The sequence below is a fragment of the Lagenorhynchus albirostris genome, chromosome 14, assembly GCF_949774975.1.
Source record: "Lagenorhynchus albirostris chromosome 14, mLagAlb1.1, whole genome shotgun sequence".
NCBI classification, from domain to species: domain Eukaryota; kingdom Metazoa; phylum Chordata; class Mammalia; order Artiodactyla; family Delphinidae; genus Lagenorhynchus; species Lagenorhynchus albirostris.
The window spans coordinates 40,682,236-40,697,319 of record NC_083108.1 but is presented as its reverse complement, the minus strand read 5'-3'; the positions used below and the strand labels follow the sequence as shown (position 1 = coordinate 40,697,319).

Here is a 15,084-nt window from a genome sequence, read left to right as displayed (position 1 = left end):
GGACACTATAAAAGTCTTAGAGGAAAACATAGGAAGAACACTCTTTGACATAAATCACAGCAAGATCTTTCTTGATCCTCTTCCTAGAGTAATGGAAATAAAAACAAAAATAAACAAATGGGATATAATGAAACTTAAAAGCTTTTGCACAGCAAAGGAAACCATAAACAAGATGAAAAGACAACCCTCAGAATGGGAGAAAATATTTGTAAATGAATCAGCGGACAAAGGATTAATCTCCAATATATATAAACAGCTCATGCCGCTGAGTATTATAAAAACAAACAACCCAATCCAAAAATGGGCAGACCTAAATAGACATTTCTCCAAAGAAGATATACAGACTGCCAACAAACACATGAAAGAATGCTCAACATCACTAATTATTAGAGAAATGCAAATCAAAACTACAATGAGGCATCACCTCACACCAGTTAGAATGGGTATCATCAGAAAATCTATGAACAACAAGTGCTGGAGAGGATGTGGAGAAAAGGGCACCCTCTTGCACTGTTGGTGGGAATGTAAATTGATACAGCCACTATGGAGAACACTAATGGAAGTTCCTTAAAAAACTAGAAACAGAATTACCATATGACCCAACAATCCCACTACTGGGCATATACCCAAAGAACACCATAATTCAAAAAGACACATGCACCCAAATGTTCATTGCAGCTCTATTTACATAGCCAGGTCACGGAAGCAACCTAAATGCCCACTGACACATGAATGGATGAAGAAGATGTGGTACATATATACAATGGAATATTACTCAGCCATAAAAAGGAATGAAATTGGGTCATCTGTAGAGACGTGGATGGATCTAGAGACTGTCATACAGAGTGAAGTAAGTCAGAAAGAGAAAAACGAATATCGTATATTAATGCCTATATGTGCAACCTAGAAAAATGGTACAGATGAACTGGTCTGCAGGGCAGAAATAGAGACACAGATGTAGAGAACGTATGGACACCAAGGGGAGAAAGTGGTGGGGGGTGGGGGTGTGATGAATTGGGAGATTGGGATTAACATGTATACACTGATGTGTATAAAATGAATGACTAATAAGAACCTGCTGTATAAAAAAATAAATGAAACTCAAAAAGAAAAGAATAAAATCTTATCATTTGCAACAATGTGGATGGACTTTGAGGGTATTATGTTAAGTGAAATAAGCCAGACAGAGAAAGAAAAATACTGTATGATATAACTTATATGTGGAATCTAAAAACTAAAACAAACTGATGAATACAGCAAAAATGAAACAGACCTACAGATATAGAGAACAAACTAGTGGTTACCAGTGGGGAGAGGGAAGTGCGGAGGGCACGAAAGCGTTTAGGGGATTAAAAGTAAAAACTATTATGTATAAAATAAATAAGCTACAAGGATATACTGTACAACACAGGGAATGTAACCAATATTTTGTAACTACAAATGCAGTATAACCTTTAAAATTGTGAACCACTATGTTGTATAACTATAACATATAATATTGTACTTATACTATATCTCAATTAAAAAAATAATGTTTAAGCACATGTTGAAATAGACATCAGATGTGAGGAAATATAAATATCTTAATAAGTGCATGTTATCCAGATCACAGGATGAGGTACAAACTTTTGCTCTTCATTTTGCTTATATTTACTTGACTCTAGCTCCATAGTGAGTATGATTTTTTCTGTACTAAACCACTGATCAGTTTGAATAAATAAAAATTTTATATCATACAGAAACATGAAGAATTTAAAACCAACAAGAGGAAGTAGAAGAATATCATAAAATATAAATACATCAGAAATGTAATAAAAAGTCAATAATATGCAAAATATAATTAATCTATATATATTTAAAATATTACATTTTACTAGAAATCAAAAAAATGAGTTTAATTAATTAGATGCTATGCTTATAATTAATACAAGGCTATATAATTTGTTTTTTATAGTATCCCATGCTGGAATCTTTTTTCAAAGAGTTACTTTTTCACATAGTTAGCAGGGATATATACTGTTATAGCATAGCCACAGGCAATTTGGCAACATGTATCAAGAGCTTTAAAATGACACAGAAAAATACTGCTTTAGGAATTTATACACAATTAGTTTACATATGTAAAAGACATTTTAATTTATACATAAACTTGGTAACAAGATAGATGTGGCAATTTAGATTCTTCCCTTTCTCTTTATCTGAATTTCTTATACAGGAATATATATTACATTTTAATTAATATTTTACTTCTAAATGCTATAAGTAACATTTGTGAAAAATACTTACTTGTAGGCTTCTATGGTTATTTCATCATCACGAATATCATTTTCCATGTCTATTTTACTTTGTTTAGCTTTGAATTTGACTTTTTCAAGATTTTCTACAGCTTCTTCATGTTCTCCATGAACCTGTTTGTATAGTTCCATTACCTAGAAATAAAAATATGTGTGCTAATATATGCACTTAATGGCTAATTAAAATAATCAGACAAGAGAAAGATCAGAGAAGGGAGTTAAAGTAGTTGTTTTTTTTTGTTTTGTTTTGTTCTGTTCTTTTGCGGTACGCGGGCTTCGCACCGCTGTGGCCTCTCCCGTGGTGGAGAACAGGCTCCAGATGTGCAGGCTCAGCGGCCATGTCCCACGGGCCCAGCTGCTCCGCGGCATGTGGTACCCTCCCGAATCGGGGCACGAACCCGTGTCCCCTGCGTCGGCAGGCGGACTCCCAACCACTGCGCCACCAGGGAAGCCCCTAAAGTAGTTTTGATTTAGATTATAAACGTTCTTTATATCAATTTTCTTTCCATATTTAGTCTATTGTTTAGCACAGTAGTTTCAGGTTTCTTTTACCCTGAGAGGCATCAATACTAGAGATGTAGAAAAGTTACTGAAGAAAAGGACTTTAATATCCCAGTTAACATGACCAAAATAAAATCATTATTTTTTTACCTACAAAAACTATGACTTTTTATTGTTCAAATATTGTAGAAAAATCAGAAAACACAGATGAAAAAAGAAAATTTTATAAATTACCTATAATCTTCTCACTCATGAATAACCATTACTATCTTAATGCAAGGGCCCAAAATATTCCATTTTTATTGTTTTCATTAATTATTAGATATCATAAACATACTCCCTTCTTTCTCCCGGCCTCTCTTCTCTATCAGACTAAAGGGAAAGGGTGGTTGTAGTGGTCATGGTTGGAAGGAACTCCAGTTCAGGATGTCCTGTTGGAAAGTTGGAGGGAGAGGAGTAGAACAAGGTACTAAGGAGGGAGCAGTCCTTTACCCAGGGGCCGAGTGGTGGATCTATATGAGGCAGTAGCCTCCCGAAAACAGCAGTAATTTTCATTAATTTTTATTTCATTGTATTAATTTTATTGTGATAAGAACATTTAACATGATTATCTTTTAACAAAATTTTAAGTGTACAACACAGTAAACTGTAGGCACTATGCTGTACAGCAGATCTCTAGAACTTATTCATCTCACATAACTAAATCTTTATATCCATTGAAAAACAACTCTCCATTTCCCCTCCCCAAGCCCCTACCAACCACCATTCTACTCTGTGCTTCTATGAGCGTGACTATTATAGATACCTCATGTAAGTGGAATCATGCAGTATTTATCTGTGACCTGCTTATTTACTTAGCACAATAATGTTCTCCAGGTTCCTCCATGTTGTCACATATGGAAGGCTTCCTTCTTTTTAAAGGCTGAATTATATTCCATTGTATACATATACCACATACATTTTAGAATTAGCTTGTCAAGGTCCACAAAGAGACCTGTTGAGATTTTGTGACTGTATTTAATTTACAGATCAATTTGGAGAGAATGCTACAAAATTTAGCCTTCTAATACATTAACATATTTATCTATGTAGCAGTTTTAAATTTCTCTCAGTAATAGTCATAGTTTTCTGAATAGGGGCTTTGCATATCATTTGTTACATTTATTCCTAGATATGTTTTATTTTATGCTCTAACAAATGCTATTTTAAAATAAATTTTATTTTCAGATTTGTTGCTGGTATATAGTAATGTATGGATTTTAAAATTTTACCTTTGTATGCAACTGTAATTCATCTGTGGACTTGTCTAGATTTTATGTGTACATAATTACATAGTCTGTGCAGCAAAGGAAACCATCAACAAAACAAAAAGACAACCTACCGAATAGAAGATATTTGCAAATCATATAACCAATAAGGGGTTAATATCCAAAATATATAAAGAACTCATACAACTCAACAACAACAAAAAACCAAACAACTCAATTTTAAAATGGGCAAAGGGGATAAACAACAAGGTCCTACTGTATAGCACAGGGAACTATATTCAATATCCTGTGATAAGCCATAATGGAAAAGAATATAAAAAAGAATGTATATATATGTATAACTTAATCACTTTGCCATACACCAGAAATTAACACAACACTGTAAATCAACTATATTTCAATTTTTAAAAATGGGCAAAGGGGCTGAACAGACCTTTTTTTTGGGGGGGGGGTGTCCTGCCATCCTGTTTCTTTTTTTAAAATTTTTATTGGGGTATAATTAATTTACAATGTTGTGTTAGTTTCGGGTGTACAGCAATAGACTTTTTTCCAAAGAAGACATACAGATGGCCAACAGGCACATACTTGAAAAGGTATTCAACATCACTAATTATTATGGAAATGAAAATAAAAACCACAGTGAGATTTTACCACATGCCAATTAGAATGGTTATTATCAAAAAAGGAAGAAATAACAATGGTTATTATCAAAAAAGGAGAGGATGTGGAGAAACGGGAACCCTTGTGAACTGTTAGTGGGAATGCAGCCACTATGGAAAACAGTATTCAGATTCCTCAGAAAAATTAAGAACAGAACTAACATATGATCCAGCTATTCTGCTTCTGGGTATTAATCCAAAGAATATGAATACACTAATTTGAAAATATATATGCACCCCAATGTTCACTGCATCACTATTTACAATAGCCAAGATATAGAACAACCTAAGTGCCCATCAAGGGATGAATGGATGAAGAGATAAAGAGATGTGGTATATATACACACACACACACACACACACGTATATATATCTATAAAACGGATACTACTCAACCATAAAAAAAGAAAGAAATCTTGCCATTTGTGACAACATGGATGGTCCTTGAGGGTATTATGCTAAGTGAAATAAGTCAGATGAAGAAAGACAAATATCGTGTGATTTAACTCATATGTGGAACGTAAAAAACAAATAAAAAACTCCAAAATAAGTGAACAAACCAAACCAAACCAAAGAAACATGTAGATACAGAAAACAGAGTAGTGGTTACCAGAAGGGAAGGGGAGGGAGAAGTGGGTAAAGGGGGTCAACTGTATGGTGATGGATGGTTATCGTGTATACAGAAGAAGATATATCATGTTATAAACTTATATAAATATATAACATTTAAGAGAAGGCATAAGTAAATATCAGGAATGAAAAAGGAAAGCACTACATATTCTATAGACTATAGAAAAGATAAAAGGATACTAAGAAAGTCTTCCAACAAAATTTGAAATTGTGATGAAATGGACATATTCTTAGAAAACTACAACTAACCAAAATGGACACAGGAAGAAACAGAATAACTGAACAATCTTATTGAGGAAATTGAATTTGTAATTAAAAACCTTTCCAAAACAAACAAGAAACAAAACTGGAAAACTTTAGCTAGATGGCTTCAATAGTAAATGCTAATTAATAATGTTAGTCTTTCGCACTCTTCCAGATAATAGGAAAAGAAGAAATACTCCCAAGTTACCTTTAAAAATCTAGCAAACCCTTAAAACCCAAACCTGACAAGGACATTATTAAATAATTATATGACCTTCTTATTCATGAATTTAGATTTAAAACCCTAAACAAATAATTAGCAAATCAAGTCTAGCACCATGTAACATCTTACTTAATAGAAAAAAATTTATTAATTCTTCCCCTTTGAAACTGGGAATGTGACAATGATGCCAAATATTACTCCCTCTAGTCAGCATTGTAGTGGAGATCTCAGCCAGCAAAGGTCCTAGCCTTACTAGAGGCAATATAATACAGCAAAATGTATACAGATTTGGAAGGGGAGGACATAAAACTGTCCCTACGTGCCCATTAATTTCTAGAATAGCACAGATATTAGTAACCTCTACAAGATTTTCCTTTAGGCACAGGAACGTAGGGGTAGAGACTTTGGCAGGGAGCCAGGATTATACCAAGATGATGGGATAAGCAAACAAAGGCTCAGGAAACATAATAGAATTTCTACTATCAAAGGAAGAAAAGCAATAAATAATGTCCTGTGTCCAATTTGTCCCGTAGGTATTGCTGGGTGGTGGTCTCAGTGTTGGGGGCATTGGTGATGTCATATGAGACAAATTCATCTCCAAGGAAAGCCCTTGGACGGGCTCAGTGTGGGACTGGTACAACCTTCCCACATGGATACTCTCCTAGGTTAATGTTAATAATATTTTTGTGGCTCCACAGTGTTATGAGACTGAGCTGCTTGTAGAATTTGAAGGTCACGTTGAGCCTTTGAGCTTAGTTTGCAAGTAGCAATGTATTAAGGCTCAAGCACATTGGCTAGAGGTCTTGCATTATTTAAGCTGTTGGGTTGCTTCAGCAGGCCTTTAGCCAGGACCTCAGTCAAGACAGCAGAATAAAACAAAACAAAACAAAGCTATATTACAAACAAAACACTATCTTACACGTCTCCAACCCTCCAGCGATCATGAATTTGCTTTCCATCTTTATGGATTTACCTATTCTGGATATTTCAGCTAAATGAAATCATATAATATGTGATCTTTTGTACCTGGCTTCTTTTAGCATAATGCTTCAAGGTTTACCCATGTTGTGACATACATCAGTACTTCATTTCTTTTTATGGCTGAATAATATTCCATCGTGTGGATGTATTACATTTTGTTTAGTCATTCATCAGTTGAAGGGCACTGGACAGTTTCACCTTTGTCTGTTCTGAACAGTGCTGCTATGAACATTTACGTACAAGGGTTTTGTGTTTTGCTTTTTATTTATTTAGTTATTTATTTTTGTGGTACGCGGGCCCCTCACTGCTGTGGCCTTGCCCGCCGCGGAGCACAGGCTCCAGACGCGCAGGCTCAGCGGCCATGGCTCACAGGCCCAGCCGCTCTGCAGCACGTGGGATCCTCCCGGACCAGGGCACGAACCCACATCCCCTGCATCGGCAGGCGGACTCTCAACCACTGCGCCACCAGGGCAGCCCTTTTTGTTTGTTTTTTAACATCAGTTTTCAATTATTTGGGGGTATATACCTTGGAGTGGATTTGCTAAAGCATATGGTAATTCTGTTTTACTTTCTGAGGAAACACCAAACTGTTTTCCACAGTGGCTCTACCATTTTACATTCCCACCAGCAGAGTACAATGGTTCAAGTTTCTCCACATCCTCACCCAAACTGGTTATCTTACACTTTGTTTTTAACTTTATCCTAATGGGTATGAGTGGTATCTCATTGTGGGTTTGGTTTGCATTTTCCTAATGACTAATGATGTTAAGCATCCATCTTTTCATGTGTTTGCTGCCCATTTCTATGTCTTTTGGAGATATGTCTGCTCAAGTCTTTTGCCCATTTTTAAATGGGTTGTTTGTCTTTTCTGGTTGTTGAATTATAAAAGTTCTTTATATATCCTGCATACTACACCTTTTGTAATATATAATTTGCAACATTTTCTCTCATTCTGTAAGTTGTCTTTTTACTTTTATGGTAGTGTACTGTGATGGACAAAAGGTTTTAATTTTGATGAAGTCCAATTTCTCTATTTTTTCTTATGTTGCTTATGCTTTTAGTGTCATATCTAAAAAAACCATTTCCAAATTCAAGGTGATGAAGATTTACCCCTAAGTTTTCTTTTAAGAGTTTTATAGTTTTAGCTCTTACATGTAGAATTATGATCCATTTTTAATTAACGTGTGTATGTGCTGGGAAGTAGGGGTCTTAACTTTACTCTTTTGAATACATGTGGATATCCAATGTCCCAGCACCATTTGTTGAAGAGACTACTCTTTCCCCACAAATGGTCTTGGCACCCTTGTCAAAAGCAATTAACCATAGATAAATGGGTTTATTTCTGCAATCTCAATTCTACTCTCTACTTTTCTGTATTTATGCAAATGCCACTTTTTTTCTGCTTCCTACAGCTTTGTACTAAGTTTTAAAATCAGAAAATGTGAATTCTCTAAGGTGTCCTTCATTTCCAAGACTGTTTTGGCTTTTTGGGATCCCGTGCAATTCCGTATCAATATTAGAACAGGCTTTTCAATTTCTGCAAAAAGATCTTGAGACTTTGTCAGATATTGCATTTAATCTGAAGATAGCTTTGGGTACCATTGACATATTAACAATATTAAGTCAAATCCGTGAACACGGATTATCTTTCTATTTATTTAGGTCTAATTTAATTTATTTCAGCAAAATATTATAGTTTTTAGTGAAAAAGTCTTGGACTTTATTAAATTTATTCCTACTTTATCATGTTTAATGGTATTAAGTAGAACTGTTTTCTTAATTTCATTTTTGGATTGTTCAAAACTAGTATATGAAAATACAACTGAGTTTTGTGTGTTGAGCTTGCATCCTCCAACTTTACTAAACTTGTTTATTAGCTCTAATAGTTTGTTTTGTGAATTCTTCATGATTTTCTATATGTAAGATCATGTCCTCTGCAAATAGAGATCATTTTACTTCTTCCTTTACAATCTGGATGCCTTTTATTTATTTTTCTTGCCTATCTGCTTTATTAAAAGTCCATTGATTTAAATGTTAATCTCATCCAAAAAACTGCTTCACAGAAACATCTATAATAACGTCTGATCAAATACCTGGGCATCCTGGCCCAGCCAAGTTGACTCAAAAAATTAATCATCGCAGTGACTCTGATAAGCTCTACGCAAAGGTTGCTATTTTCTTGATCTGCTAGAATGTGTTTTCATATTTTCCTCCCATTACCAAGCATGGTCTTCCAGCTGCTCAACAACCCTGCTACCCCTGACTCAGAAATGCCTATGTCCACTATCGGGGAAAAACACACTAAAATAATAAAGGGATACCAATTCACACACCTATTGACAAACTTTAAAGTATGACAATAAAAATGTTGACAAAAATGTGAGGTGGATCAGTTAGGACTGGGTTTGGCTATAGCAGAAATAAGTCAAAGAAACAAGATTATAGTTTATTTTTCTCTCCCAGAAATAGATACAAGGTATCTTCTGCCTTTCTATTCAGCCATTCTGGATCTGGGTTCCATTCCCAAGGTTGCTTTGTGCTATAAAATCAAATCAGAGCTGCAGCTGTCATATCTGGGTTGCTGTAAGTTTAGGAGATGGCTAAGGGTGCTACTTCTGAGTGAGTCAGTCCATTTCAAGAAGCTTTCCTAAAAAAACCCCTATATAACTCCTACCTACATCTCATTAGAAATACCATGAGTAAAGGCAATTTGGGGGATGACTTTTAGCCTGACACATTGCCATCCAACTAAATAAGGGGGCTACTATTAAGAAAAAAATGATACTACTAGAATTCTTGTCCACAGTGGAGAAATGGGACGTCTCCAGCACTGCTACTACTTTAGGAATATAAGCTGTCAGAGACACTTTGGAGAGCAATGTGATTTTATCTAATGAAGTTGAAAATGTATATAACCCATGACTCAGTAGATACTCCACTAGATATACAGCCAAGAAAAATTCACATGTACATAGAGAGGAACATGATCATGGCTGCTCATGTCAGTTACATATTTTCATCAACAATGAAATTGATGACATTCTTTCTAAGTTTGATTTACGGATTCAAATAATACCATAATGTGTTAAATCTCCAAAATCGTATTAGTAGACTACTAAATATTATTAATATTCCTAAGTTTAAAAGTATGGGAAAAGTTTAAATGAATATCAATCAACTGTACTGTGTGTCACTTGATAATTCCTTTAGAAAATAAATAGCAGGTCAATTTTCAACGAGAATGAACCCTTGAAAGATATGTTAACTTCTTATAGTTGAAATTTTTATAACTAAGAAACAATCTGTAAAATGCAAATCCATTCATTTATTCCTTTACCTCAATTTTTTTCTGATAATGTTCCTTCAGAGCTATAAGCTCCTGGTCTCGCTTTGCAAGCAGTAGAGGGCGATGTTTAATCACGTTGTCTATGTCTGCTTGAAGCTTTGCATTAGCTTCTTCTAATTTCTCCTTTTCCTCCTCCAAACGTTTTAGTCGATGAGTTTTATCTTCAAGGTGCCATCGTAGTTCTACAATATCTTTCAAATAGGCCTCGTGTTCTAGACATATGATGATAAAATAAAATCAAATTTTAAAACAAAAGCTCCAGAAGGACATCTTTATTTGATAATAAATATGAAATATTTTAGTTTCAGAAATTACTTATCTGTGAATCTTACTAAATCTAAAATAAGTTACTTTTTTATTTTTATTTTTTTGCCATGCCGTGTGGCATGCAGGATCCTAGTTCCCTGACCAGGAATGGAACCTGTGCCCCCTGCGGTGGAAGCATGGAGTCTTAGTCACTAGACTGCCAGGTAAGTCCCTAAAATAAGTTATTTTAGTATTGCACTAAAAATATATTGCTTTCTTCACTCACCATCAAAGGGATTAAACTATATAAAAATCACCGAAAATTATAAAAATAATTCATATAAAATCAATATACAAAATAAAGTTTATCCACAAAAATAAAGATTATGTTGAAAACAGAATAATCTCACAACAGTAAAATTAAAACAAATTAAAACGGACAGATCTAGTGATAAACCTGAGTTGTGCAAGGCCTACAGGAAGAAAATGACAAAATGCTATCAAACAATAGAAAAGAGAATTTGAATAAATGGATAAAAATTTTCTGTTTTGTATAAAAATATTTGAAGTAATAAATATGGAAATTTCCCTCAAATAAAATAAATATAAATTATAAATTAAATTAAATGTCAATTAACAGACTAGGACAATTTTAGAGAAACTATATAAAATATTTCCTCCTTATGCTGTTAAATTTCTAAGGTTAGCCTAACCTCGAACTCTTGGAATAAAATTACATTGGCTAGCTTGAGGCTCTTTTCATCTTTTTAAAAATAAACTTATTGGTGGGTTTTGCTGCTGTATTCACTGAAGATACTTTGCATATATACTCGTGATTTGGGCTTATAATTTTCCATATTTGTACTGTCCTCGTCTAATTTGCTTTATTATTTATGCTAGCTTCTTATATCAGTTGTAGTTTCTTTTATTTCTGTTCTCTGTGATCTTGTGGAAGTTTGAAATTGCATGTAAAGTTCTATTGCCCTAGTATGTATGTATATATGTACACATTTTGCAGGGAAGGATTTTTAGTTATTAAGTCAAAGGCGTATATGTATATTTTGGTTATCTATTTATTCATCAATCCATTTTTCCTGTGAATTTATCTAGTTCCTCAAAATTTCAATAATATTCTAAGAGATTTGTTCTGAATATCTTCCTTATTATTAATCACTGCTACATTTTTAGATACCATTTTAATTTCTAATTGGATTTATTCATATATTTTCTCTGTGTTCTTGATTAATTTTGCCACTGGTTTTCCATTTTTTTTTATTATTCTTTTTTTATTTATCAACATGTAGTTCTGCATATCTTTGGAATTATATATATTTCATTATTTAACAATTTTGTAATTGGTTTTCTGTTTTTTTCCTTTGTATTTATTTTACTTTTATTTTTCTAATTCTGAAGTCATATATTTCAATAACTATGAATCCATCTTCTTTTCTGATATTATAAAAGCTATTTATTTTCCTTTAAATAATAATTTAGCTTTTTTCACTCATGTGAAGATAATTTTAGTAAGATTTAATGATACAGTTCTAAATGTTTTCTAATTTCTTGAATTTGTGCAATATTTGACACCATCCCCTTTTACTTTGTTTATCCTAATTAGACAGTAACATTTGTTGTTTTTTTTGTGTGGTACGCGGGCCTCTCACTGTTGTGGCTTCTCCCGTTGCGGAGCACAGGCTGCGGACACGCAGGCTCAGCGGCCATGGCTCACGGGCCCAGCCACTCCGCGGCATGTGGGATCTTCCCGGACCGGGGCACGAACCCGTGTCCCCTGCATCGGCAGGCGGACTCTCAACCACTGCGCCACCAGGGAAGCCCAACAGTAGCATTTTTGTTTTAAAAAATCAGTCATCATCTTGTTAAGTATTACCATCATTATCTCCATGCTGATCTTCTATTAGATATTCATCATACTTTCTCATCTTATACTCAATGCTTTTAAATATTTTATTTATATTTTCCTTCTCCTTGTGTACCTGTGATGCATTCCATTCAAATTCTTCCAAGTTCACAGATATTACTTTTCTCTTCCTTAGTCTAACAAACCATTTAACCAACCACTGTGTTATTAATTTTGAATAATATATTTTAATTTCTAGGAAGTCTTTATTTCCACTTTTGCTTTCTTTTAAAATTAGTCTCTTAGTCCTTGTTTTTACTTTCAAACTTCTCTTTTTATTTCTTGAAACATAGTAAACATACTCATTTTATAATCTCATGTTCAATATCTGAAAACTTTTTGAGTAAGATTCTGCTGTTTTTACCAGCTCACACTCATTGAATCTGCATCTTTGTGTTTTATGATATTTGATATTGAGCTATTTTTTATCTTGAAACCCTATCTGAGAAAGTTCCCTGATATCTAGATTGAATTTTCAATCTTCCAGAAAAAAATCTGTCTTTGCTCCTGAAGATGCCTAGCTTTACTACCAACCCACAGAACATTTAAATGACATTCTCCACTGTGTATTTTCAGATACACAAACAGCAGGAATTTCAGTCACAAATCCATTTGAATCAGTACATTAAGAATTCTTGGAATACTGTTTGCTTTCCTCTGCTAAGTGAAACAAGCAACTTTCTTTACTATTCAATCTGAGCAATAGGTTTATTCATGATTCACACTTATTTATGCTGGGGATGGAAACCTTTGGATCCTCAGCTTCATGTAATGACTTCTTATTGGACTTGTCATTTGGGTGAGCCTTAGGCTTTCTCCCCAGTCTCCTATACCAAACAGATATATCAAAATGGGAAGCAAAGAATATTAGGGTTTCAGGGATTTCACCTAACACATTTACAGACACTGCACCTAACAAAAGCAGAATACACATTAATTTCAACCACACACAGAATATTCTCCAAGATAGATAAAATGCTAGGCAATTTTTATTCTAAATAATTTTAATGTGATTGAAATGTTTCTAAACACAAAAAATTAAATTAGAAATCGACAAAAAAAATTGGGGAAAAAAATTCGAAAAATCCCCAAATATTTGCAAATTAAATAGCAACTTCTAAATAAATAATAGGTCCAAAAAGAAATCACAAAAGAATTTTAAAAATATTTTTTACCTAATTAAAAATAAAGTCACAGCATATGAACATTTATGAAATGCAACTAACACAGTTCTTTTTTGTTGTTTTTGTTTTGTTGCTGTTGTTTTTGCGGTACGCGGGCCTCTCACTGTTGTGGCCTCTCCCATTGCGGAGCACAGGCTCCAGACGCACAGGCTCAGCGGCCATGGCTCACAGGCCTAGCCGCTCCGCGGCATGTGGAATCTTCCCGGACCAGGGCACAAACCCGTGTCCCCTGCATCGGCAGGCGGACTCTCAACCACTGCACCACCAGGGAAGCCCTAACACAGTTCTTAAAAAGTAAATTCAGTTCTTAAATACCTATTCTAGAAAAGAAGGTATCAAAAAAATAATCAACGCTTCTACTTCATGAAAAGAGAAATAGTAGGTTAAATTATTCCCGAAGCAAGCATGAGAAAGGGAATCAGAGAATAAATCAATTATATCAAAGCTGAAAAACAATAGAGAAATCAAGAAAAGCAAAAATTGACTTTTTTAAAAGATCAACAAAATTGATGTAACTTTTGGTAGACCAAGAAAAATACAGAGAGAAAGTACAAATTACCAAAATCAAGAATGAAAGAAATGTTGTCTCTACTGCTATTATAGAAATTAAAATTATAAGAGAATTTTAGGAACAAGATTAGGCCAGCAAATAAGACAACTAAAACGAAATGGACAAATTCCTTAGAAGACACAAATTATCAAAACTGACTCAAGAAGACAGAGAAAAGAGACCCAAAACCATTAAATAAATTGATTTAGCTATTAAAAATATGTTGACAACTTTGGACTTGGATGCCATGAATAGAATACTCATTAACTGGGCCCTGGATAGAAAAAGAATGACTTCAAAGAAATAAAAAAGCCAAACTTGAAACTTATGAAGATTTAGATATCAAACTCAAGCTAAGAAATTAGTATGGTCTAATTTACTAGTCAAGAACCAATAAAACTTCTAGGATCCTAACAGAGGCAAAAAAGCAGTCAAAGGATTACTGACTTCCATAGAAAATATAATACAAACAGAGGAAAATGAGTTCTCTATAAAATATGTAGAAACCACAGAAAAAACAACTCAGTATCAGGGAGAGTCATCAGAAGCAAGCTGTGACAGACCAAACTGTTGCTCACTACCTCCCCCTTGGATTAAAGGTAGTTTCTTGTCACACTCATTTGTGATTCAGACATGGTACTTATTTTGACTAAACGATGCGAATAACAGTGAGAGTATGCCAGTTTTGAGCTAACATCTTGAGGGGCATCCTATCTTTTTACTCACTATGTTGTACTCTCCTCACTTGCCACGTGAAAACCATGGCCCTCAGAGCTGCTAGCCAGTGAGGATGAGAGAAACATGAAGCTCACCTGAACCCAACACAGTCTTGAGTCAAGCCCATTAGATCTGCAGCCTGAAGAAATCCTCCCTAGCCAACACACAGACCCATGAGTAGAAAAAAAAAAAACATTATTGTTGTAAGCAACTGAGTTCCAAAGTGACTTGTTACAAATAATTGTTGTAGTAATAGCTGATTAATTCACATGACAAAACAATGTCTAAAAAAACCAAAATCAGAATATTTAACATTCTATTAAC

General features: G+C 34.2%; 1 protein-coding gene across 1 annotated transcript in view; it reads right to left on the bottom strand.

Annotated features, from left to right (window-relative positions):
- The window catches only part of CCDC178 (coiled-coil domain containing 178), a 370,210-nt gene that overhangs the window by 312,856 nt on the left and 42,270 nt on the right, over positions 1-15,084 (bottom strand). The window contains exons 7-8 of the mRNA XM_060170501.1: positions 10,137-10,357; positions 2,287-2,429 (exon numbers count right to left, since the gene is read on the bottom strand). Coding sequence (XP_060026484.1) covers positions 2,287-2,429; positions 10,137-10,357 — 364 coding nt within the window. The remainder of the gene's footprint in view (positions 1-2,286; positions 2,430-10,136; positions 10,358-15,084) is intronic.